This window comes from Pelodiscus sinensis, chromosome 24 (assembly GCF_049634645.1).
Source record: "Pelodiscus sinensis isolate JC-2024 chromosome 24, ASM4963464v1, whole genome shotgun sequence".
Taxonomy (NCBI): domain Eukaryota; kingdom Metazoa; phylum Chordata; order Testudines; family Trionychidae; genus Pelodiscus; species Pelodiscus sinensis.
In genome coordinates, this window is record NC_134734.1 from 11,272,477 (window position 1) to 11,298,836 (window position 26,360).

The 26,360-nt window shown below is 47.4% G+C and overlaps 1 protein-coding gene across 16 annotated transcripts in view; it reads right to left on the reverse strand.

The window, feature by feature from the left end:
* Positions 1-563: 563 nt before the first annotated feature.
* LOC102455421 (uncharacterized) overlaps positions 564-26,360 on the reverse strand; it is a 34,656-nt gene continuing 8,859 nt past the window's right edge. For 4 of the 16 annotated variants that reach the window (XM_075907140.1, XM_075907138.1, XM_075907139.1 and 1 more), the window contains 9 exons: positions 24,976-25,058; positions 24,167-24,293; positions 19,532-19,639; positions 17,536-17,640; positions 14,880-15,575; positions 12,704-13,321; positions 11,004-11,615; positions 5,153-5,521; positions 564-4,284 (listed from right to left, as the gene is read on the reverse strand). In XM_075907140.1, coding sequence (XP_075763255.1) covers positions 4,265-4,284; positions 5,153-5,521; positions 11,004-11,615; positions 12,704-13,321; positions 14,880-15,575; positions 17,536-17,640; positions 19,532-19,639; positions 24,167-24,293; positions 24,976-25,058 — 2,738 coding nt within the window. In that variant the 3' untranslated portion in view covers positions 564-4,264. The remainder of the gene's footprint in view (positions 4,285-5,152; positions 5,522-11,003; positions 11,616-12,703; positions 13,322-14,879; positions 15,576-17,535; positions 17,641-19,531; positions 19,640-24,166; positions 24,294-24,975; positions 25,059-26,360) is intronic. The other 12 variants (XR_012897426.1, XR_012897424.1, XR_012897421.1 and 9 more) reach the window with 12 other exon arrangements.

Consider the following 26,360-nt stretch of genomic DNA (forward strand, 5'->3'; position numbering starts at 1 on the left):
CCTGAAGCTGTATGTGAGCAGTCTGGACCCCAGTAAGCAGGAGTTCAGCAATAGACTGAGCAGGTGTAGAATGGTGATTGCACGTGGATGTTTAAAGGGAAGGGTTAGGAGTCTCCGGAATGAGCTGGACCTCAGTGATTGCAACATTCCCTTTATGGTAGCAGTCGGCATTATCTTGGCAACACAGCTTCACAGGTGATTGCTCAGCCCTGCCCAGTCTGTCAGCTCCCTGCATGGAGCCCTGAGTCTCTGACTGGGTGGGGCTGAGTCAAGTTGGGCTGCCCGGCAGCTTAGAGGGAACACTGGAGGCAGCCTGTTGTGTGTTCTATAATCTGTGCGAGAGTCAGGGGGAAACTTATCTAGCAGGGTGGGTTCTGAGGCAGAGCGCCTAGCCAGCGCGACAAGGAGTGCGCAGCAAGGGGCAGCACAAATCAGAAGAGCCTTGAAGGACAGTTTTATGCCTGTCCAATTTTGAGACTGTTGCATGCAGCAAGTTGCCCCTGCATTCCCTGTGTTTGCCTTTAACTCCCCTCTCCTCCCCCCATGCAGTACAAGCAATAAAGCGATGTTGTTCAAAGAACATGAGTTTTTATTAGGGGAAAATAGCAGGGAAATGAAAGAAATGGGAACCTAAATGGGGAAGGAAGGCTCAGGGACACCCATGGAACTGCCTTTTGCCTCCTGAGGTTCTGGAGTGTATGGCAGCCCTTGAGTCCCCCCCTCTCCACCCATATCCTGGGGCCCCAGTAGCCTCTAGGGACCAAGGGAGTGGAAGAAATAGGGCTGGGGGAGGAGGGACTGGGGTTGTCGACAGGGTGGATGGGGTTCTGGGAGGAGGCCCTCTTCAGACATGAAGGCAAGTGCTCCATCACAGCATCCAGGGAGGCAAACATGGTCTCCTGCTGCTCCCTGGCGGCTCTTCTCTCCTGGCATTCAGCAATCCAGTGCAGGTGCTTTGCCCGCTTCTCCACTAGGGAGTTCATGCAGTTCACATGCTCTCTGAACATGTCCTCTCTTATCCACTTTTGCCTGCAGAGCTGAGCCAGGCAGGCAGATGCTGTAAGACGGGGAGTATGCTCTGAGCTGGCTGCTGTCCCAGCTGCAATGAAAAGTTACACGGGCAGACATTACAGGACATACATTATGTTAAGCCTAACCCTAATCTGTTAGCCTACACCAAAGGTCTCTGTAAAGACAATGGAGATGTGTTCCATGCAAGGCCAAATGTTTGCTTTAAAGTGGGCACTTTACAGCAGGTGCACAGAGTTCTTAGGGAAGCATTAGAACACACTTGGTTCGGAGGCAGGCAGGCATAGTAAGGGGCCTGCCAGAGGAGGAGCCTGCAGGCGGAGGGGGCCAGGAGAGGGTGGCTTACTTCTGTGTCTGGCATATGTTGGGTCCGGCACATGTGGCTTCCCAGTACAGTGCTACTTTCCCAGCCAGGACAGGAGCCTGCAGGTGGGAGGAGGGAGGATGGAGGCAGGGGGCAGATTCCCACTGTGTACAACACACACAACAGTACTTCTTTTCCAGCCCGGGAGGGGGGAGGGAGGAAATATGTGTCTGGCACACGCAGCTTCCCAGCAAGAGTGCTAATAGGGTCCCCTCCTCCTTCATCCAGGTTGCCATGAGAGATATCAGTCTTCTCCGAATCACAGAGTGATCAGGAGCGGGTGCTAACAATGTGGTCACAAACCTGGGCCTTATGCTTCAGGGCTTTCTGGTGCAATGACATCAGACCACTTACTGGTGGCTCAGCATGGGAAGGTGTCCTACTGCAGAGGATGGAATAAGACTGGCCTCCCCAAAAAACCTTGTGAGAAGGATCAAAGAGTGCCTATCTGAGAGCTTCATGGAGATGTGCAGGCAAGACTCCCACTCCATCTGCAGACACATTGACAAGCTGTTCCCACTCCCCGCATTGTGTAGGCAGAGAGCGTGCTGCACATCATACCCAACTGCCTTCGCCCACTTTAGTAAGAAAAGGTTTGTGAACTCACTGGAAGTGCCCTCCCTGGGGTCGGTGCTCAATTGGGAGACATCCTGGGAGTAGGGAACTAGCTCCAGCATCATGAACAGCTCTTGGCTCTCGGGGATCACTGGCTGGCCATGTTCCTCCTTCCACTTCACCACCATGCTGTCTTCCACACTGCTGCCAGGTGTATCATGACTGGACATCACAATCATGCTGGGGAAGCTGGCTGGGCCTCCCCTGCAAATCACATCCAGCTGCTCATAGTAGCAGCATCTGTGAGGTGCTCCATCAGACCATCCACTCACCCCCTTTGCCTTGTGGTAGGACTGCCTCAGAGCCTTGATTTTGACTCGGCACTGCTGGTCATCACTGGAATAGCCGTTAGCCACCAGGCATCTGGCAATCTTCCCATAAATGCCTGGGTTCCCCTTGCTGGTTAGGAGCTCAGATTCATCGTCCCATGACTCAAAGAGGTCCACAAGGTTCTAGTGCTCTTCTGTGCTCCTGGAAACTAGAGCCCATAGAACCATAGAGCTGGAAGAGACCTCAGAAGGTCATCAAGTCCAGCTCCCTGCCCTAGGCAGGACCAATCCCAACTAAATCAACCCAGCCAAGGCTTTGTCAAGACAAGACTTAAAAATCTCTACGGATGGAGACTCCACTACTTCCCATTCCAGTGCTTCACCACCCTCCTAGTGAAATAGTTTTTCCTAATATCCAACCTGGACCTCTCCCACCGCGACTTGAGACCATTGTTCTTTGTTCTGCCATCCGTCACTACTGAGAACAGCCTTTCTCCAGCCTCTTTGGAACCTCCCTTCAGGAAGTTGAAGGCTGCTATCAAGGCTCCCATGGGAGCAGAAGTATTTGAACTCATTGTAGTGTTACCATAATTGGTTGAAGTCATGTTCATATGTGGTGTGGTGTGCTGCTCTCTCTGAGATGTGTTCCCAACACTGGCCATACAGGAAAAGCAATTCAACTTTTCCTGGGGCTTTTTCTGCTCACCTGGAGCGAAGCAGAGGCACAAGTTCTGGCCAGAGGGGTCAGAGCAGGAAACTGCAGGAGGCCTCCCAGAGGCCAATAACCTCAACTGCCAACGCTGCATCTACACTACCGTAAACTCAACCATGCAAAGTTGGAAATAAAGTTACTCCTCATGAAAAGCAGGAGTACTGAAATCGACCTCAGTGGCCCTTAAAGTCAACATGACAGGCTTGGTAGTGTGGACACATCATTTAGAAAATCAACCATATGCAGCTAAATTTGATGTAAAGTCCTAGTGTAGACAATGCCTCAGAAAATTAAATTCCAGAGCAGGTTAAACGGAATCATAGAATACTAGAACTGGAAGGAACCTTGAGAAGTACTCAAATCCAGTCCCTGCACTCACAGCAGGACTATGCACCATCTAAACCATCCCTGACAGGTTGTTTGTCTAATTGACTCTTAAAAATATCCTATTGATGGAGATCCTACAACCTCCCTATGTAAATTATTCCAGTGTTTAACTTTCCTGCCAGTTAGGAAGTTTTTCCTAATGTCCAACCTCGACCTCCCTTGCTGCATTGCTACTTGCCCTAATCTGATGATTCAAAAACAGGACAGATTTTCCCATCATCTTCTCCTCCCATCCCTTGAAACCGGTTTCACGCAATGCTGTCTCACAATTTCAGTCATGTTCTTTAGAAAAGTTTTAGCATCTCCATAATCATAGAATCATAAAACTGGAAGGGGCCTTGAGAGGTCGAGTCCAGTCCCCTGCACTCCCGGCAGGACCAAGTACCATCTAGATCATCCCTGCTGGGATGCTGGGAAAGGAAGGAATCCCTCCAAAACATCACATTGTCTTTGGATACCATAGAATTTGCTACAATTCAATATATTTTAAGTTGAGAAAATGGTACAAAACTTCCTGGCTGTTTAGCACAAAGTACGGCAATATGAGAACAGGAACTTGATGACTCCACCAATTACTTTGTAGGGGGAGAAACAGTAGAAATGACATGTTCCAGTTTTGTTCAGACAATTAAAACTGATGGAGCGGTTGGGCGGTTAAAAGTAAATGAACTAGATCCTAGACATGGCCTATGTCTTCATTGCAAGTACAGTTGAAGTTTTCCATCAAGTTACTTAAGGCCATAGAAAATCCAAGCGGTGACGAGGCCCAGGAAATTTTATCTGAGTGCAGCTAGTTTGGATCACCCCGTCTCCTGGAGCTCATGGCGGGAGGGTCACATGCTTCCATAACTCAGAAAATAAAGGAATTGATAGAAGGGAGCTCCGCGTTCATTCCAAAGAAGGGCAGGCTACAAAAGAGAAAAGCAGGAAGCCTACCGTGAGACCACATGGCGCAAATAGTTCAAAGAGATTTTAAGAGGAAATTATCAAAACTATTAATACAAAAAAAAAAGTGCTGCCGGCCCTAGACAAACTTCCTAGAGTGTTTATTTCCCTTGCAAATACTCTGATGATAAATAAGGGCTGAGTTCTGATAGAAGTTCTTCCCACCCTCAGAGCATCTATTATCTCTCTACACCCTGTGGATCCTTCAATGTCTCATAAGGTCTGAGCTCTGAGCGAAGCTTTTGCTGTGTTCACAGCACTCATAGCTTCTCTCTCTGGTGTGGATCCTTTCACATGCAATGGGGTCTGCATTCTGAGTGAAGTTTTCTCCGCACTCACAGTAGGGATGTGAAAGTGTAACCATGTGATGAGCCTGGGCTCATCCGCTATCTTTCATGGTTACACGCAGACACCAGCTACGCATGGGGAACCAGCATAAAAGCTGGCTTGGGTTGCACACCGACTTTGGAGGCGCTGCCTGCACTTGCTGACCCCCTCTCCACACTCCTGCCTCTATATCAGAGGTAGCAACGATCGGAGCGGAAGGGGGGAAGGGAGGAAAGGAGGGAGGCAGGAGCTGACTGCCACCCCACATGTAACGGCTGAAATTCTCAGTGGCTACTTAGTTATTTAATTAAATGCATTTTAACATCCCTAACTCGCAGCATTCGTAATGTTTGTCACCCTGGTGGATTTGCAGATGTTTCCTAAGCCTTGAGCTCTCAATGAATATTTTCCCACATTCAAAGCACCCATAGGGTCTCTCGCCTGTGTGGATTTTCTCATGCGTAATAAGTTTTGAGCGCCAACTGAAGCTCTTCCCACACTCACAGCACTCATAGGGTCTTTCTCCTGTGTGGATCCGCTGATGTTTATTAAGGTTTGAGCGTTTACTGAAGTTTTTTCCACACTCATTGCACGTGTTGTTTCTCTTTCCTGTGTGACTTCTCTGCTGGGCTGTGGTTTCCTCAAGGTAGTTATGAGGTTCCCAACAATGAATGGAGCTATTCGGTATCTCTCCTGGCTTGTTTTGCTGCCTCTTCTGAGGTCTGTGTGGACTCCCACAGCCTTTTCCCAGTGCGTGACTGCTGCAGACATCGTCTTGGCACATTTGCAATAAAGCCCTACGTGGTTCCACATACTCATCATCTTCCCGGGGAGGTTTCCTCTCTTCGGTCTCATTCATCGCTCCATCACCTGCTGGGACAGAGAGAGAGAAACCTCAGAAACAGGCTTGGAAAAAGGAAAAACAAAACAAAGTTAGATCTGGAGAGATGGAAAATAATCAGGAACTGACTGAATTTCCCCAAACACTTTCCCACAGGGGTAAAGGAATCAGTTCTGCCTGGATATCCCATCCACTCAGGGAGAAGGGAAGTCAAGGAGGAGCTGCTGCCAGGTGTCGGGAGGGTAGAAAGTCATGAGCGACTTCCCTGAGGATACGAACCTGGGGACAATCCTGAACTCAGAGAACCCACAGGGTCTTGGGATTCCAAGCTGTTTTCTTCAGAGTCTGACAGGTTTGAATTTACGACCGGATCTTTGGGACTGTGGAACCTCTGTGCCCCTTAAAATTCCAGCCAGGGCTGACTCTCACAAAGCTAGTGATAAGTAGCCCCACACTTTGCTAGAGTGCATGACGAGCCATTCACAAATCACACAGGGAATAGGCATCAGCCAAATCCCTCCCAACTCCCAGCCTAGTAGAAACAAAAACCTAGCTGTGGATATGCTACTAATAGGCAGACTAAGCATGTGCTTAGGGCACCAGTAAAGCAGAGGCACCACAAAAAACAAAAAACAAACAAACAAAAAAAGAGAGATATTTTATGGTATAGTATTGTTTTTATTTTGAATTTCATATGGGGGGCACCATAATCTTTTCATTGCTTAGGGCCTCTAAAAATCTTAATCCGGCCCTGCTAGTACCGCAAGAAGATACTGACTTGCAGTGCTCAAGATGAGTAGTGCAAATGTATTAATTAGTCTGCAACTTTATCAGTGGAAAACAATTATACACCAGCCTTTGTAAACCTGGGCAGATAGCTAACACTTCAGGCAAACGTGCTGGTAAAGATAAATAGTACAACAAGCGTAATGACTACAAAAGATAGATTTTAAATTATTATAATTGATAAGCAAAAAGTCAGAGTGGTTACGAAAAGAAAAGAAAAGAAAAGAAAAGAAAAGAAAAGAAAAGAAAAGAAAAGAAAAGAAAAGAAAAGAAAAGAAAAGAAAAGAAAAGAAAAGAAAAGAAAAGAAAAGCATGTAGTCTAAACTCTCAACTAATGTTCACTTTAATATTATCCATCCATATGCAGATTTTTTTCATCCATTTGCAGAATAAATTTTATATGTGCACCAAGGCATGTGAAAATGTGCACCAGTAGTAGAAACAAAAACCTAGCTGTGGATACGCTACTAATCAGCTGGGCAGTATCTGAATCTCCCCTGAGAGGCCGCACAAACGCCCAGCTTACAGGAACACTGTACTTAACCCTATTTAAAATGTTACTCTATCCCTGCTGGATACTGCAGTTCATAATACACAAGTTCAAGGCTTGAAACCTGGACAAGTCTCCACTGCTGGAGTCTTTAGTCTTTGGAGAGTCCTTGTTGCTTTCTTGCAGCATAGGTGGGGACAAGAGAAAGGCCAAGCATGAGTGTTTTCTTTTATACTCTTAGACGGTGTGCTTGGAGAGCATGTGTCCAGGCTTGCTTAGACTGGACAATGCTGAGTCGCAAGGTGTAGCAATACCCGGTATGGGCATGTCTACACGACCAAGTTTTGTCACCAAAAATGGCCTTTTGATGATGTAACAGTGAGAGCAGACATACTGCACTGTGATTTTTATTAGGAAAAATGCCCAGTTTCAGTGACAAAGAACAGCCAGCACTACAAGAGACTTTTTTATTTTCTTTTCCCTTCATTGTCAATAAACACCCAGTGCGGACAGAACTGGATTGCGCCAGTATCCCACCATGTCTTCCTTGATGGCTCTCCTCAATATTTTAATCTCTGCGCCACTGCAGGCATGCACCCTTCCTCTTTCAAAGCTCTGGGAAGCATCTGACAGCTGACTGAACTGCTTCCTTTGAAGAACAAACAAAGAGCAAATCATTGGAGTGCTCCTGTTCTGCCCTGCACTAGGAACACAGTGGCAGGCAGAAGGCTGCTGCAGGGGAGGGTACAAACTGCTGTGCTACTCTGACATTCTTCAGCACAGAAAGTCCACAGATCTACTCATGGTGCCGCTCTTGGAAACTGGAGGCTGTGAAAGAACTCAGAGGCTATCCCAAGATGTGTAGGTCTAAGAACGAAAGAACAGCCATACTGGGTGAAGCCACAGATCCATCTAGCCCAGGATTCTGTCTTCTCATAGTGGCCAATGCCAGGGGCTATCCCCGGTTACAGTGATCCATCCCGTTACACCTTGCCAGGTTCTGACAAACAGAGGCCAGGGATACCATTCCTGCCCATGCTGACTAAAAGCCAGTGATGGACTGATCCGCTATTAATTTATAATAGCGCTTTTTTTGAAGCCTGTTATGGTCTTGGCTTTCACAACATCCTCTGACAAGAAGTTACACAATGCAAAGTTAACCTGTGGAAGGAGTAACTTTCTTCACTTTCTTCACACCAGTCATGATTTTATAGACCTCTTATCATATCCCCACTTAGTTATCTCTTTTCCAAGCTGAAAAGTCAGTCTTATTAGATCAGAACACTGCACTGCGAACATACCCACAGTGCATTGCTCATACTGTCCATGATGGTGGGCCCCATGTGAATGTGATCTGTTGATAGAGGGAACAAGTCTGAACACTCTTGGGTGAGATTTGTTTTGTCGACTTTTGGGTGTTGACAAAACTTGGTAGTGTCCTTAGCCTGACTCTTCTGTGAGTGGTTCTTTTAACTGTAACTCCTTTGCTGGAGAAAGGTTAATGATACCACTTCAGCACTCACCCATGTGTTGGTTACCTCCCTTGTCATTGTCTCTGGAGAGCTGGTATCGGTGTGCTTTCTAAACTCACAGCATATTTAGTGACAACCCTACAACACAATCTCATGATATCATATGCATCAATGATAGACATATTGGGATGGCATGGTGGGTTCCATAGAATCATAGAATACTAGAAGTGGGAGGGACGTTTGGAGGTCATAAAGTCCAGTCCTCTGCACTCACCAACAGATCAAACTCCATCTAGACCATTTCTCAAACTGACTCTTGATGGAGATTCCACAACCTCCCTAGACAAATTATTCCAGTGTTTAGCCACCCTGACAGTTAGGAATTTTTTCCTGATGTCCAACATAAGCTTCCCTTGCTGCAATTTAAGCCCATTGCTTCTTGTCCTAGCATCAGAGGTCAAGGAGGATAATTTTTCTACCTCTTCCTTGTAACACGCCTTTAGATACTTGAAAGCTGCTATTATGTTCCCTCTTAGCTTGTCTTTTCCAAACTAACCAAACCCAATTCTCTCAGTCTTCCTGCATAGCTTATGTTTTCTAGACCTTTAATCATTTTTGTTGCTCTTCTCTGGACCTTCTCCAATTTCTTCACATCTTTTCCAGAATTGGACACAGTACTCCAGCTGAGGCCTAATCAGCGCACAGAAGAGTGGAACAATTACCTCTCCTTTCCTTTTTGCAACAATGTCACACTGTTGACTCATATTTAGCTTGTGCTCCACTATGACCTCTACTGCCCTTTCTGCAGTACTCCTTTCTAGACAGTCACTTCCCATTTTGTGTGCGTGAAACTGATTTTTCCTTCCTAAGTAGTTTACTTTGCATATATCCTTGGTGAATTTCATTCTATCTACCTCAGGCTATTTCTCCAGTGTGTGCAGATCATTCTGAATTATAATCCTATCCTTCAAAACACTGGCAACCCCTCCCATCTTGGTATAATCTGCAGACTTTATAAGCATATTCTCTATTCCATTATCTAAATAGTTGATGAAGATATTGAACAGAACCGTTCTGTAAACTGATCCCTGCGGGACCCCACTTGTGAAGCCCTTCCAGCGTGACTGTGATCCATTGATAACAACACTATGTGAATGGTTTTATCCAGCCAGTAGTTGGGAAAAAACAGTCTGCCTTTCCATCCACAAGCAACCCCCACTCAGAAGAAAAAGGACAAGAAGTGGCTTTGCCTATGGATGAAAAAGGGGGTTTAAACGAAGGATGACCACTTTTACCTCCAACTCTAATGCGTTTAATGATCTAAGATCAAAGAATTCAAACCATGAATCCCAAACACAGAGAGCTCAGAACACTGTGTCATGAGAAACTATAGAAGATAGAGGATAGAAGGTGAAGAGGATAAACTCTACACAGCTCAGACAGATGGACAGCTTCAGACACTGCTGGGATGCCGGGAAAGGAAGGAATCCCTCCCAAAACGTCACACTGTCTTTGGATGCCACAGAATTTGCTACAATTAAATATATTTTAAGTGAGAAAATGGTACAAACCCCCGCCGCTGTTCAGCACAAAGCGCGGCAATGTGAGAACAAATGGAAATGAGGGAATTTGTGTCCAGAGGGGAGAACTTGATGACTCCACCAATCACTTTGTAGTGGGAGAAACAGTAGAAACAAAATGTTCCACATTTCAGGTGTGTCTAGACTACAGGTTTTTTTCAAAAAAAGTGGCCTTTTTCCGAAAAAACTTCTCCTGCATCTAGATTGCTGCCGTGTTCTTTCAAAAGTAAATTGAAAGAATGCGGCAGTTTTTTCAACTGCAGAAAACCTCATTTTATGAGGAAGAATGCCTTTTTTCGAAAGTGCTCTTTCGAAAAAAGGTACTATGTAATGCAAACTGTGCTTTTTCGAAAGAGAGCATCCAGAGTGCCTGGGTGCTCTCTTTTGAAAAAGCAGCTTGCTTTTTCAAAAGTACTGATTGTAGTCTAGATGCTCTTTTTCAAAAGAGGCTTTTTCAAAAGTATCTTTTGAAAAAGAGCATCTAGACTACAACAAGTATCTTTTGAAAAAGCCTCTTTCGAAAGAAGCTTGCATTCTAGACGTAGCTTTTCTTAGACAATTAAAACTGATTCAATGCTTGGGATGTTATGAGTAAATGTGCTGACACTAATAATGGCCTATGTCTTTATTGCAAGTACAGCCGAAGTTCTCCATCAAACTGCCTAAGGCCATAGAAAATCCAAGTGAAGACGTGGCCCAGGAAATTTTCATCTCAGTGTAGCTAGTCTGGATCACCCCTGTCTCCTGGAGCTCATAAAGGGAGGGACACATGCTCCCATGACTCAGAAAGTAAAGAAATTGATAGAAAGTAGCTCCGGATTCATTCTAAAGAAGGACAGCCTACAAAAGAGAAAAGCAGGAAGCTGTTCAAAGAGATGCAAGAGGGAATTAGCAAAAAAAATTAATGATAAACATTTTTGTCAGCCCTAGATAAAGTTCCTAGGGTGTTTATTTCCCTCACAAATACTCTAATGATAAATAAGGGCTGAGTTCTGACAGAAGCTCTTCCCACACTCAGAACATCTATTGGCACGCTATGCTGTGTGGATCTTCTGGTGTCTAGTCAGGTTTGAGCTCCGACCAAAGTTTTTCCCACACTCACAGCACTCATAAGGTCTGGTTCCCGAGTGGATCCTCAGATGTCTCATAAAGTCTGAGCTCCGAGCAATGGTTTTCCCACACTCACCACACTCATAGGTTCTCTCTCCAGTGTGGATTCTCTCATGTGCAACGAGGTCTGCATTCTGAGTGAAGTTTTTCCCACACTCGCAGCATTCATAACGTCTGTCTTCCTGGTGGACTCGCAGATGTTTCCTAAGCGTTGAGCTCTCAACAAATTTTTTCCCGCACTCATAGCACTCATAGGGTTTCTCTCCTGTGTGGATTCTCTCATGTGTAATAAGTTTTGAGCGCCAACTGAAGCTTTTCCCACACTCACAGCACTCATAGGGTCTTTCTCCTGTGTGGATCTTCCAATGTTTATTAAGGTTTGAGCGTTTACTAAAGTTTTTCCCACACTCACTGCATATGTTGTTTCTCCTTACTGTGTGACTTTTCTGTTGGGGTGTAGTTTCATCAAGGTACTTATGAGGTCCCCAACAATGAATGGAGGTATTAGATATCTCTCCAGGCTTGTTTCCCTGCCTCCTCTGTGGGCTCTCACAGACTTTTCCTGGCATGTGACCACTGGAGACATCCTCTTGGCATATTTGCAATAAAGTCCCACATGTTTCCAAAAACTCATCATCTTCCTGGAGAGGTTTCTTCTCTTCGATCTCATTCATCACCCCATCACCTGCTGGGACAGAGAAAGAAACCTCAGAAACAGACATGGAAGAAGGAAAAACAAAGCAAAGTTAGAGCTGGAGAGATGGAAAATAATCAGGGACTGACTGAATTTCTCAAACTCTTTTCCGCAGGGATAAAGGGATTAATTCTGCCTGGATATCCCATCCAAACACTCGGGGAGAAGGGAAGTCAAGGAGGAGCTGCAGCTAGGTGTAGGGATGGGTAGGAAGTCATGAGCAACTTTTCTAAGAATATGAACCTGCTGGGGAGAGCCCTGATCTCAAAGAACCATAAGGTCTTTGTTGGGAATCACAGCTGCTTTCTTCAGACTCTGAAAGGTTTGAATTTATGACAGGATCTCCAGGACTGTGAAACCACTGTGCCCCTTAAAACTCCAGCCAGGGCTGTCTCTCACAACGCTTTGCTAGTGACAAGCAGCAAACCCCTCCGGGCACTGTTATGGAGTGCTCGGGTGGTTATAAGAAAATGTGCTAGACACTATACATGGCCTATGTCTTGACTGCAAGTACAGATGAAGTTCTCCATCAAGCTACCTATGGTCACAGAAAATCCAAGTGGAGATGTGGCCCAGGAAATTTTATCTCAGTGCAGCTAGTTTGGATCACCCCTGTCTTCTAGAGCTCAGGGAGGAAGGGACACATGCTTCCATAACTCAGAAAGCAAAGAAATTGATAGAAAGGAGCTCTGGATTCATTCCAGAGCAGGACAGGCTACAAAAGAGAAAAGCAGGAAGCCTACTGAGAGACCACATGATGCAAATAATTCAAAGAGCTGTAAGTGGGAATTAGCAAAAAACAAAAATGATAAAAAGTTTTGTTAGCCCTAGATAAAGTTCCTAGTTTATGGCCCTCACAAATACTCTAATGATAAATAAGGGCTGAGTTCTGCCAGAAGCTCTTCCCACACTCAGAACATCTATTGTCTCTGCACTGTGTGGAACCTCTGGTATTTAGTAAGGTTTGAGCTTCAAGCAGAGATTTTCCCCAAACTCATATTACTTATAAGCTCTCGCTCCCAAGTGGCTCCTCAGATGTCTCATAAGGTCTGAACTCTGAGCAATGCTTTTCCCGAACTCACCAAACTCATAGGTTCTCTCTCCAGTATGGATCCTCTCATGTGCTATGAGGTCTGCATTCTGAGTGAAGTTTTTCCCACACTCACAGCATTCATAACATCTGTCTTCTTGGTGGACTCTCAGGTGTTTCCTAAGCGTTGTGCTCTCAACAAATTTTTTCCCGCACTCATAGCACTCATAGGGTTTCTCTCCTGTGTGGATTCTCTCATGCGTAATAAGTTTTGAGTGCCAACTGAAGCTTTTCCCACACTCACAGCACTCATAGGGTCTTTCTCTTGTGTGGAGCTTCCGATGTTTATTAAGGTTTGAGCGCCTACTGAAGTTTTTCCCACACTCACTACATATGTAGTTTCTCCTTACTGTGTGACTTTTCTGCTGGGGTGTGGTTTTCTCAAGGTACTTGTGAGGTCCCCAACAATGAATGGAGCTATTCAGTATCTCCCCTGGCCTCTTTCCCTGCTTCCTCTGTGGGCTCTGTGGACTCCCACAGCCTTTTCCCAGTGCATGACTGCTGGAGACATCCTCTTGGCATATTTGCAATAAAGTCCCACGTGGTTCCAAAAACTTATTTTCCTGGGGAGGTTTCTTCTCTTCAGTCTCATTCATCACCCCATCACCTGCTGGGACACAGAGAGAAACCTCAGAAAGAGACATGGAAAAAGGAAAAACAAAACAAAGTTAGAGCTGGAAAGATGAAAAATAATCTGGGACTGACTGAATTTCCCCACAGTCTTTCCTGGAGTAAACAGATCAGTTTGGCCTAGATATCCCATCCAAACACTCAGGCAGAAGGGAAGTCAAGGAGGAGCTGCTTCCAGGTGTAGGGATGGGCAGGAAGTCATGAGCGACTTCCCAGAGGATACGAACCCTGATCTCAAAGAACCCATGAGGTCTTTGCTGGGAATCCCAGCTGTTTTCCTCTGACTCTGACAGGCTTGAATTTATGACTGGGTCTCTAGGACTGTGGCACCTCTGTGCCCCTTAAAACTCCAGCCAGGGCTGACTCTCACAAAGCTTTGCTAGTGACAAGTAGCAAACCCCGCTGGGCACTGTGAACACTCAGTACACCACATATGGAGCCCCACACCTGGCTAGATTGCACGAATGCTCCCAGAACAATTCATGAACCACACCGAGAAAAGGCACCAGCCAAATCTCAGCTCCCAGCCTAGTACTGCAAGAATATCCTGTCTTCCGCTGCACAAGATGAGAGATGCCAGGAAAGGAAGGAATCCCCCCCAAAAACATCACATTGTCTTTGGATGCCACAGAATTTACTACAATTAAATATATTTTCAGTGAGAAAATGGTACCAAAAAATCTTGATGTTCAGCACAGACCACAGCACTCTGAGAACAAATGGGAAGGAGGGAATTTGTGCCCAGAGCAGAGAGCTTGGTGACTTCACCAATCACTTTATAGTGGGAGAAACAGTAGACATGAGGTGCTCCCGTTTTGTTTAGACAATTAAAACTGATTCAGCACTTCAGTTGTTATGAGTAAATGTGCTAGACATTATATATTGCCTATGTCTTTAAGGCAAATAAAGTTGAAGTTCTCCATCAAGCTATCCAAGGCCATAGAAAAACCAAGTGGAGATGTGGCCCAGGAAACTTTATCTCAGTGCAGCTAGTTTGGATCACCCCTGTCTCCTGGAGCTCATGGAGGGAGGGTCTCACACTACCATGTCTAAAAAAATAGTCTCAGAGGTGTAGCCATGTTAGACCATAACTTAAAAGAACAACGATTAGTCCTGTAGCACCTTAGAGACTAATATATATATATATATATATATATATATATATATATATATATATATATATATATATATATAAAATAAAGGAGTTGATAAAAAGGAGCTCTGGATTCATTCCAAAGGAGGACAGGCTATAAAAGAGAAAAGTAGAAAGCCTACCAAGAGACCACACAATGCAAATAGTTCAAAAAGCTTTTGAGAGATAATAAAGAAAAATTATTAATGAAAAAAAAAGTGCTGCCAGCCCTAGATAAAATTCTTAGAGTGTTTATTTCCTTCACGAATATTTTGATGATAAATAAGCACTGAGTTCTGATAGAAGCTCTTCCCACACTAGGAGCATCCATAGCCTCTCTAAGCTGTGTGGATCCTCTGGTGTCTAGTAAGGTGTGAGCTCTGAGCAAAGATTTTCCCACACTTACAGGTTCTCTCTCCTGCGTGAATCCTCTGATGTGCAAAAAGGTCTGAACTCTGAGTGAAGATTTTCCCGCACTCGCAGCATTCGTAACGTCGGTTTCCCTGGTGGATTCTCATATGTTTCTTAAGCTTTGAGCTATCAATAAATTTTTTCCCACACTCACGGCACCCATAGGGTCTCTCCCCTGTATGGATCCTCTCATGTGCAAGAAGGTGCGAGCTCCGTGCAAAGGTTTTCCCACACTCACAACACTCGTAAGGTCTCTCGCCAGTGTGAACCCTCTGATGTGTATTGAGGTTGGAGCTGCGAGTGAAGCTTTTCCCACACTCACAGCACTCAAAGGGTTTTTCCCCAGTGTGGATCCTCTGATGTTTAATAAGGTCTGAGCGTCTACTGAAGTTTTTCCCACAGTCATTGCATATGTTGTTTCTCTCTCCTGTGTGACTTTTCTGCTGGGCTGTGGTTTCCTCAAGGTTCATGTGAGGTTCCCAACAATGAATGGAGCTATTCGGTATCTCCCCTGGCTTGTTTCCCTGGCTCCTCTCTGGCCTGTGCGGACTCTCACAGCCTTTTTCTGATGCGTGACTGCTGAAGACATCCTCTTGGCACATTCGCAATAAAGTCCCACATGGTTCCACATACTCATCATCTTCCCGGGGAGGTTTTTTCTCTTCGGTCTCATTCATTGCCCCATTACCTGCTGGGACAGAGAGAAAAACCTCAGACACAGGCTTGGAAAAGGGAAAAGCAAACAAAGTTACAGTTGGAGAGATGGAAAATAAACAGTGATTGAATTTCCCCACATTCTTTCCCACAGGATAAAGGGATCAATTCTGCTTGGATATCCCGGAGAAAAGGCACCTACTATTCCTCCCCCCCTTCAATTCCTGGCCTTGTACTGCAGAATATATCGTATTGCACTCCTGTGAATCATGGATCTGTGGAGTCCATGTCTCATTCTCTTGCTTCAAGATGAGCAGCGCAAATGTATTAACTGATTTGTAACTTCATAAATTGAAAACAAATATACAATATCCTTTGTAAACCTGGGCATACCGAAAACACTTCTAGCAAATGTGCTGGTAAAGATAAATGGACAAGTGTGACTATCAAAGGTAGATTTTGAGTGGTTATAAGTGATTATAAACAACTTATAAGTGATTATAAACAATAGGCAAAAAGTTTAAACTTTCAACCAATGTTCACTTTAAATTCATCCATCCACATGAGGAAGAATTCTATTTTTGTGCAGAATACATTTTTTGTGCACCAACATGTGAAATGTGCATCACCAGTAGAAACAAAAACCTCGCTGGAACATTCTGCTAACCAGCTGGTCAACATATCAATCTCTGAGGAGAGATTCATCCCTGAAAGGTCTTTGTCTAACCTGCTCTCAACTATCTCCAAAGATGGAGATTCCACAACCCCCTTAGACAATTTAGTGTTTGATTACCCTGAAAGTCTGAAAGCTTTTCCTACTGTCCAACCTAAACCTCCCTTGCTGTAATTTAAGCCCATTGCTTCTTGTCCTATTATCTGAGCTTAAGGAGAACAATTTTTCTCTATCTTCCTTGTGACATGCTATTAGGTACTTGACTTTGACTTTCAGCACAATGCCTCGCATGGCCTGCTCTGTAGGAATTATTACAAACAAACTAGCAGATTTACCTGGTTTTCCTCAGGTCCATAATTCAGGAATTCCATCAAGTGTATTTTGTTTCTTCATCCTTATACAATTTTATTGTTTGCTACATTTTAACAAATATGGCAATAATCAATTTAGTTTTCAATAACATTTACTTCTAGGTTTCAAATCTTAAGCATTGATTTAGCTGTACCAAAACAGAGCATTGCTCCAAATTTCTCAGTGTTTTCTCTTTTCTGGAAGGTTTATTGAGAAGCAATCCTATTCCTGGTTCATCCTATGTTTCTGGGTCATCTTGGTTTAGTCTCTTTCAACATTTGCCCAATGATGTACTTGATTTGGTCTGTTTTCAGTTTGATTTTATGAGAAGCAGTCCTATTCCAGGCACATCCCATTTTCCTGGCACAACCAAACCATTACTTAGCTTTAAGCTATGATCAGAGGAAGCTGGATACCTAGCTCTTACTGTTTAGGACAAGTTGTTGAACAGACAGACAGACAAACTCTAACATATAGGCTACGTCTAGACTGGCATGATTTTCCGGAGATGCTTTTAACGGAAAAGTTTTCCGTTAAAAGCATTTTCGGAAAAGCGCGTTTAGATTGACAGGACGCTTTTCCGCAAAAGCACTTTTTGCGGAAAAGCATCCGTGGCCAGTCTAGACGCGCTTTTCCGCAAAAAAGCCCCGATCGCCATTTTCGCGATCGGGGCTTTTTTGCAGAAAACAAATCTCTGCTGTCTACACTGGCCCTTTTGTGCAAAAGTTTTTTGGAAAAAGACTTTTGCCCGAATGGGAGCAGAATAGTATTTCCACAAAAACACTGACAATCTTACATGAGATCGTCAGTGCTTTTGCGGAAATTCAAGCGGCCAGTGTAGACAGCTGGCAAGTTTTTCCAGAAAAGCAAAGTGGCCAGTCTAGACACAGCCATATAGTAAAGAAGGAATGTGGGGGTTATAGGGCACCCCAGAAGTACAGAATGTTACACAATTAATTTCATGATACCTCACCTGCGCAGGCACCTTTGAACCATTCTCCTTCCTCTGACTCATGGATCTCTGGAGCCCATGTTTCATTCTCTGGCTTCAAAAGGGCGATCACATCAGTCTTGAAAACTGGGAAAGGAAATCAGGTGGAGATTTGTCACAGAAAAAAATCTCTTCTTTTCACCCAGGCCTATTTTCAAGTTGCGGTAAGTGAGCTCAAACATGATTCTCAAACATGAAGAAAGAGGGATGTAATGAACCCCATCTCCACTGGGAAAACACACCACCCAACAATCGTCTTCAAAGGATGGGGGGGCCAAAACACAGCAACGACAGAAAGGGAAGATGGCAGCTAGCAAGGAAACCACCCGCTTCTTTCTGAGAGAGTGTTACAGGGAAGCTAGGAACTCTGAACAGAGTTAGAGTAGGGGGGGCTGCATTGTAGCAAGGGATTCTAGGTGGCTGGAAGCAGGACTCATGCTTCCCAGCTCTCCAGGTCTGGGTGCACTGAGGGTGGCACAGTCTGCCCACCAGGCGCTGGGGTCATCCTGCCCACCTAGCACCTTGGGTGATCTACAACGTGGCTGGCGGGGCCAAGAGCCGTGGATTTTCAGCAGTGTTCCCTGTAAGCTGAGTGCTTGTGCAGCTATCCTGGAGAGATTCCAGTGCCACCCAGCTGATGAGCAAAGCACTCACAGCTAGGTATGTGTGTCTATAGGTGGTGCACATTCACATGTGCCTTGGTGCACATAAACATTTATTCTGCACATGGAGGGAAAAGATTAGAGGGAACATTAGTCCTCAGGGCTCTGGTGGGGGAGGGGAATGCAATCTCAGACAGAAGGAGCGGTTTGGGCCAAAGGCGAGCCTCCCAAAGCTGATGGCTCACATGACACCCATGGAATCAGGGTCGCTAGCAAGTCAGGCAGGAGCGTGAAAATCCCCCAGGAGCGTGAAAATCCCCCAGGAGCATGGAGAAGGTTGGGGAATTAGATTGTGTAATTCATAGAACCATAGAACTGGAAGGGATCTTGAGAGGGCATCAAGACCAGTCCCCTGCCCTCATGAAAGGATCAAGTGCTAGCTAGACCATCCCTGACATGTGTGTCTCTAAGCTGCTCTTCAATATCTCCAATAATGGAGATTCATTCCACAGCCCTCCGAGGCAATTTATTCCAGTGTTTAACCACCCTGACAGGCAGGAAGTTTTTCCTAGTGTCCAACCTAAACCTCCTTTGCTTCAATTTAAGCCCATTGCTTCTTGTCCTATTATTTGAGATTAAGGAGAATAATTTTTCTCTCTCCTCCTTGTAACACCCTTTCAGGTACTTGACTCTGATATCTAGCATATCACAATCTTTCCCACAATAACTCACATGGCCTGCTCTATGAGCAATATCACAATTAAATACAATCTAGCCGATTTACCTGGCTTTCTCAGGTCTGTAATTCAGGAATTCCATCAAGTGTATTTTGTTTCTTCATCCCTATAAACTCTTATAATTTGCCAAGTTTTAAGAAATATGGCTATAGTTAATTTGGTTACCAATAACATTTTCTTCTAAGTTTCAAACCTTAAGCACTGATGTAACTGTGTCAAAACAGCACTGCTCCAGTTTTCTCTGGTTTATCACTTTTATAGAAGGTTTATTGAGAAACAATTTTATTCCACATTCATCCCATGTTTTGGGCTCATCTTAAGTCAGTCTCTTTCAATGTTTCATCAGTGATGTCAGTTTTCAGGATTGTACTTGGTCTGTTTTCTGTTTGGTTTTATGAGGAGCAATCTCATTCCAGGCACATCCCATTTTCCTGGCACAAACCAAACCCGATCTACCTTTAAGTTATGATCATAGGAAGCCGTATACCGAATTTGGTGGCCCTAGCTTTTACCATTTAGAACAAATTCTTGAGCAAACAGACATACAAACTCTAACATATATAGCAAATAAGGAACGTGGGAGATACAGGGTACCCCAGAAGTACAGAATGTAACAGAGCTGATTTCATGATACCGCACCTTTGCAGGGGTCTGTAAACCTTTCATCTGAATCTTGGATCTCTGGGGTCCACTTCTCACTCTCTTGCTTCAAATGGGCAACCACGTCAGCCTTGAAAACTGGAAACTCTGCACAGGGGAAAGGAAATCAGATGGAGATTTATCACCAAAAAACAAACAAAAAATCTATTCTTTTCACCCAAGCCTAGTTTGAAGTCTCAGAAAGCAAGCTCCCCATAGGCTCAAACATGGGAAAAGATGGATATAATGAACCTAGGGATGTCACCGTGTAGACGACTACATAATTAACTGATAAGCCTGGGTTTATTGGTTAATCCTGTTGACTACTCACATTCCCCCCCCCTTGTTTCTGAGCACCGGATCCTCCTACCCCCCACCTCCATGCTGCTACCTCTCACAGAAAGGCAGCAGCATCAAGGGCAGGGAGCAGGTGGGAGCCAATATGCACGGGGAGCTGGAGTTGAAGCTGGCTCCACAGCCTCTCCAGTCCCTCCTCTTGTTGTCTCCTACAGAGGCAGTGGGGAGGTGAAGTGGGGGCAGACAGGAGCCAGTTGTCCCCCGCACTGCTGCCTGTTTCAGAGCAAAGCCGGGGGCAGACAGGCTGCCACCAAGTAGCCCCTATCCATGGGATCTGAGCTCCCTGCAGACAGGGGCTGCTACCACCCCGCATTGTTGCCTCGCTATCAGAGACAGCAACAGGGAGCAGCAGGCAGAAATCTGTCTGCATGGGGGGCTGGTTTTTAAAATGGCTCTCCCAGTGCACTGGCTCCTGCCTACCACGCTGCACCTCTGTCCCTGATACAGAGGCAACCGTGCAGGGTGGCAGGGGCCTCCCCAGAAGTGGGGCCAGGAACGCAATGGCTGCCGGCCCTGCCCCTGGGGACAACTGAATAGCTGTGTAACTGCTAAAATTGATGCAGTCACACAATTATTCAATTACACGCTACCTAACATCCCTAAACGAACCCCATCTCCACTGGGAAAACACGCTGCCCGACAATAGTCTTCAAAAGCGGGCGCTAAAACACGATGACGGCAGAAAGGGAAGATGGCAGCCAGCAAGGAAACCTCCCGCTTCTTTCTAAGAGAGAGTTACAGCGAAGCTAGTAGCTGTGAGCAGAGTTAGAGTGGGGGGAGGGGGGGCTGCATTGTAGCCAGGGATTCAAGGTGGCTGAAGGCAGGGCTCATGCTTCCCAGCACTCCAGGTCTGGGTGCACTGAGAGCGGCACAGTCTGCCCACCGAGCATCTTGAATGATCCACAGTGAGGAGGGAAGCAAAGGCCGTGGATCCTCTGCCGTGTTCCCTGTAAGCTGGGTGCTTATGCAGCAGCTCCAGAGACATTCAGTGCCACCCAGCTGATGAGCAGAGCACCCACAGCTGGGTATGTGTGTCTACAGGTGGTGCACATTCACACGTGCCTTGGTGCACATAAACATTTATTCTGCACATGGAGGGAAAAGATTAGAGGAAACATTAGTCCTCAGGGCTCTGGTGGGGGAGGGGAATGCAATCTCAGACAGAAGGAGCAGTCTGGGCCAAGGGCGAGCCTCCCCAAGCTGATGGTTCACATGCCACCCATGGAATCAGGGATGCTAGCAAGTCAGGAAGGAGCGTGAAAATCCCCCAGGAGCATGAAGAAAGTTGGGGAATTAGAAGCTGTAATTCATAGAACCATAGAATTGGAAGGGACCTTGAGAGACCATCAAGTCCAGTCCCCTGCCCTCATGACAGGATCAAGTGCTACCTAGACCATCCCTGACAGGTGTGTCTCTAAGCTGCTCTTCAAGATCTCCAATAATGGAGCTTCCACAACCCCCCTTGGCAATTTATTCCAGTGTTTAGCTGCCCTGTCAGTTAGGAAGTTTTCCTGATGTCCACCCTAAACCTCCCTGGCTGCAATATAAGCCCGTTGTTTCTGGGGGCAATTTACTCTAGCTCCTCTGAAAAAAGAGAATATGAAAAATAGGAATGGAGCCCTGTGATCACAGGCAGGACTGACTCTCAGAGCCTGGAGAGACTGAGGCTGCTGCAGATAGGGTGGCGGAAGGGCCATCTTCTAAGCCCCCAGAATCACTCCCAACCTAAGATATTGCCAAGAACACTCGCTTGTTGCCAGAGAAGGGGCCATCTGATAGATGGGGGGGATGGGAGGCCTGAGAAACGGTGGCTGGAGCCACAGGAGGCCGAGAAGAAGCCAGTGTGTGGAAGGGTGGGCACTGCGCACTGGAGAAAACAGAGTGAAAATGATCATGTGTGAAAATGCAGATAAAGTGAAAGGGACAGTAATATGAGTGGGGCGTAGCCTCTACACCAGCGACGGCTCTGTAGGGACTTGGTAATAATAGTCTAGGATCCTTGGCCAGTTCCCTCTGAGCCTCCCCTCTGTCCCACCCGGTGACACACACTCCCCCCTTTCCCAAGAGTCTCTTAGTCCTGTATCTAGGGCCCTACCACTTCACAGTTCATGTTGGTAAATTTCACAGCCACCATATTTCATAGCCATCTCATCTTAAAAACCTTGAATTGTTCACTCCGGTATCGAAACCTTGAATTTCATGGTTGTGGAAGCGTGAGGGCCCCGACCCAAAAGCTGCTCATAGGGTGGGTTGAAAAACTACTGTAGGGAGGCTGTGGTATCGCTACCCTTATTCCTGCATTGCCTTCAGAGCTGGATAGCCCGAGAGTGACATCTGCTAGCCCAGAATCCAGGTTGAAGGCAGCGCCACCACCAACAGCGGCACAGACGTTAGGTTGGCAATACCATACCTCACCACAGTGAAAGTATCCATCACTGCTGCAAAACAACCGTAACTCTACCCCCTAATGCTTGGAGCTGGCATTGGCTACTAACTGTGGTTCAGTAAGGGTGATGGAAGGGGTTGCAAGCTACCAAGGGAAGGGGGTGCATCTCCTTCACTTGGAGTCTTCAAGTCAAGCCTAGATGCCGAAAGATGATTTAGTCCATCACAAGGTGTCCAGCTCAGTACAAGAGTAACTGGAGGAAATTCTTAGGTCTTATATCAATGGTGGGCAACCTGCAGCTTTGTGTACCGTTGCTCATGCATTGGGTTGCCAGATCCCGCTGCTTTCTGACCATGTCGTTTTTTTCATACTGGTCTCATTAAAGTGACATGCACACAAAGCGAGGGCACATGAAGTGAGGTGCCTGCTGACTGCACACACACTGACTGTGAGAACGGTGTGCTGCCTCTACATCCAATCCCAGCACTGCTACGGTTCCATCGACACCCTCTTCCCTCCCCCGGCAAATTCTAGGTATGCAAGCGCAGTGAGCAAATCCGCCCTCTCCTGGGAGACTATCCTGGTTACGACAGTCTTGCATTCCACTCACTAGCCTAGGCTGCCCACTGCTGTCTTACGCAGATCAGAACAGATGACCGGATAGTCCTGTTGGGTCACAAAATCAATGAATCTATAACAGATAGGAAGAAGAGACAAGAGAATGCTCAGGGCCACCCTTAGGATTTATGGGGCTCTATGCATTACTATTAAACTGGTGCCCCTCTGCCTAACAGCAGCCCGGGAGAGGGGAGAGGGGGAATTTTCTAGAGATGGGATTTTATGATCTTCAGCAACACACTAATGAAATATTTTTAATGCAAATTTTAAACTAAGATCCTGTCAACTAACATAATGAATTCACCAGTCTCGGAGGGGTAGCCGTTAGTCTGTAACCTAACAGAACTTAAAAAACGAGTGGTTCTGTAGCACCTAACACAAAAGATGTATATACAACTGACAGGCTCTACCTGGGGTTGGCCACTGCCCGAGAAATGGCTTCATTCCCACTGGAATGGCTCTTTCACGGGTTCTGCTCGTAGCTCCGGCCGGCTTTGGCACTTCCACTTTAACTAGACCCTCCCTGGAGGAAGCAGAGCCACGCAACAAGGACAGGAAGAGGCGGGTGGGTTCACATTAAGAACCAGCAGTGCCCCAAAATTTCGGATGCCCTCCGCAGCTGTGTGTGTGTAAGGACGGCCTGGAAAGTGTGCTGTTGTTTGTGCGCCACTGTTCCACAGCTGGGCAGACCAGCATTGATCCGCAGGCCTTCCAGCTGTGCGCACTGGCTCAGCTGCAGTGTCACTAGATAGGGGAGCAGCGTGCCAGAGCTGTGACTGTACTTTGAAGGGAGGGGCACGTGAAGCTTGAAGGCCCATGTATGTTTCAGTCCGGCACTGAGTGCTATAGGCTGCCTCAGAGCACCGTCGGCCTGCTGGGGGCACACACGCTAGCCGCCTCCAGGGCTTGGAAAGGGGCACGTGAACGCAATGACGCCGAAGGAATCCTTGGGGAAGGGCAAAGCCCTGGTAATACTGAGATGGTCAGAGCGGGGTAGCCAGGCGCAGGCCAGGCGTTTGAAGCTCTGATCGCAACACTCGACCCAAACCCAAGTTCTGCCTTAGCACAGAGATGTTGTCAGACTTTGTGCTATGCTGCTCCTGTCCCCTGTTCCCAGAGTATTCTGTAGCGGGGTGGGCAGAGCGCTATTGTGTGTGCCATGGACACGTTGGGGTGATGCTGAGACAGGGCAGAGTTAAGGGTACATTGTGGGCATGACATGAACCTGATCGCTTCATTTCCCCTTCTAATGCCCGAGAGACAGGAATACTCACCCAGCGAGGTCACGTTCTCGTAGTTCTCCTGCATGACGGCTCTGTAGAGGGCTCTCTGAGCGGGGTCCAGCAGAGCCCACTCGGCCCTGGTGAAATGCACAGCCACCTCCTCAAAGGTCACCAGCCCCTGAAAGAGCAAGAGCCCAACACTCAGCACCTGCTGCCAGGCCCGGCCTTTGGGCTAGGCGAGCGAGGCGGTCTCCTTGGGCCCCGCATATTCAGGGCCTCGCAGCTCCGTGCATTCAGGGCCCCGCGCTGCCCACCTCTCGGCCCTGCCAACCCAGCTGGGAGCCACCTGGCTGTGCAGCTCAGCCTGCTGCCTTGGGCCCCGCACACCCTTTGGGCAGGCCTGCCTGCTGCCCCACTCACAGCCCCGCTTTTTCTGTAGGAACAGGCACTGTCACTAGAGCCCCAGCCACAACCTGCTCAGCACATCCAGGAAGCACCAGCGTGAGGGGAGACAGAGAGATCCCATTTCACTCCCATTACACACTGATTTGCCAGAGGCAGATGGAGCCCCCAGCAGGGTCCAGGGAGAGCCCCCTTGTGGGAAATCCAACACCCTCCCCCTTGCCAGCAGCTGGATGTCAGGGGATGAGGCCTCCACTTAACCTCCAAGGGTCTAGTCCTAACCTCTGGGCCCCAGACATACCATGACCCAGCAGGTTCATCACACCTTGTCCCCCTCATCCCCTCCTTCCTGCACCCTCCCAGCCTCCGACCACCCTCCCCAGTCGCTCCACTCCCTGTGTGTTCACTGTCCCGCTCGCTTCTGCAGGAACCCACCAGCATTTCCTCAGCACCCCTACCTGAGCCAGCTCGGCCGCCGCCATCTCCCTTCCCTGGCCAGGCTGGGAGAAGAGGGAGGGACACATGGATGTAATTCTGCAGCCTGTCAGGAAGAGAAGGTGACAGGAGATGAGTTCAGAACAGACTTTAGGCCATTTCCCATCACGAGTCTCACCGGTGCTTTCTCCACCGAGCCAGCCCAGACTCCCACGCCCGTGCTCAGCCACAGTAGTGCACACCCAGCCCCTGCCACCAGGACTAAGCCCACGGAGACCCCTGAAACCTGACGTGGTTCCCCAGCACAGCACCCTCCCCTAGCAGAGGGGGAATGACACAGAAGTAGGGACCAGGCCAAACCCGTCCTGTGCTGCTACCGGAACTGGGTCCTCTCTCCCCTCCTACTTCTCCTCTGTTTCTCTGTCCCCTCCTGGCTCAGACTTGGTTATTGTCTATTCCTGCAGGCCTCCACTTGACTTTCTTTTCTGAAAGAACGAGGAGCAACAATCTCACGTTGCAGTGGGGGAGGTCTACGTTGGCTATTAGAAAAAACTATTTCCTGAGGACTGGGCCGGCCCGAGCCCTTTTGGTGCCCTGGGCCCAGCGTGCGGCGCCGCCCCCGGGTGCAGGGCGCATGCGCGCGCCGGCCGAGGTCTCGGGCGCGCAGCCCAGGGCCTGCCCCCGGGGCGCACAGCGCATGCACTGCCCAGCCCAGCCAGCGCTGCTGGCACGTGCGCCGGGCCATGCAGGGCCCCACAGTCATGGGGGCAAGGGCGCTGCTGTCCAGTGCCATGGGGCTGGCGCTGCTGCATCCGGGCACGCGGCTCCTGATGGCAGCTGTAAGGGACACCACGCGACCCTTACAGCTGCTATCAGGTGCCCCCCGTGGGTTGGCACCCTGGGCAGCTGCCCGGCTCGCCTCCGTCCGGCCCTGCCCGAGGATGGGGGTGAAGCACTGGAATGGGCTGCCCAAGGAGGTGTTGGAATCTCCATCCCTACAGGATTTTAAGGCCAGGTTTGACACAGCCCTGGCTGGGATGATTTAGTCAGGGTTGGTCCTGCTTTGAGCACGGGACTGGACTACGGGCACGTCCACACAGCCAGGCTGAAGCCAAACTAACCTACACAACCTGAGCTACGTCAATTGCGTAGCTGAAGTCGAAAGAGCTTATTTTGGCTTTTGGCACTGCCTACACAACAGGAAGTCCAAGGAAGTGCACTCGTCCCCCAACTTCCCTTGTTCCTCGTAAAACGAGGGTTCCAGGAGTTGGAGTAAGCAGTCCTCCAGCTCGACATTATTTCAACGTTATGTTGAAATAACTGCATGTAGTGTAGACATAGACGATGTTATTTCAGGATTCTCAAATAACGCTGGTGTGTAGACCTACCCTAGATGACCTCCTGAGGT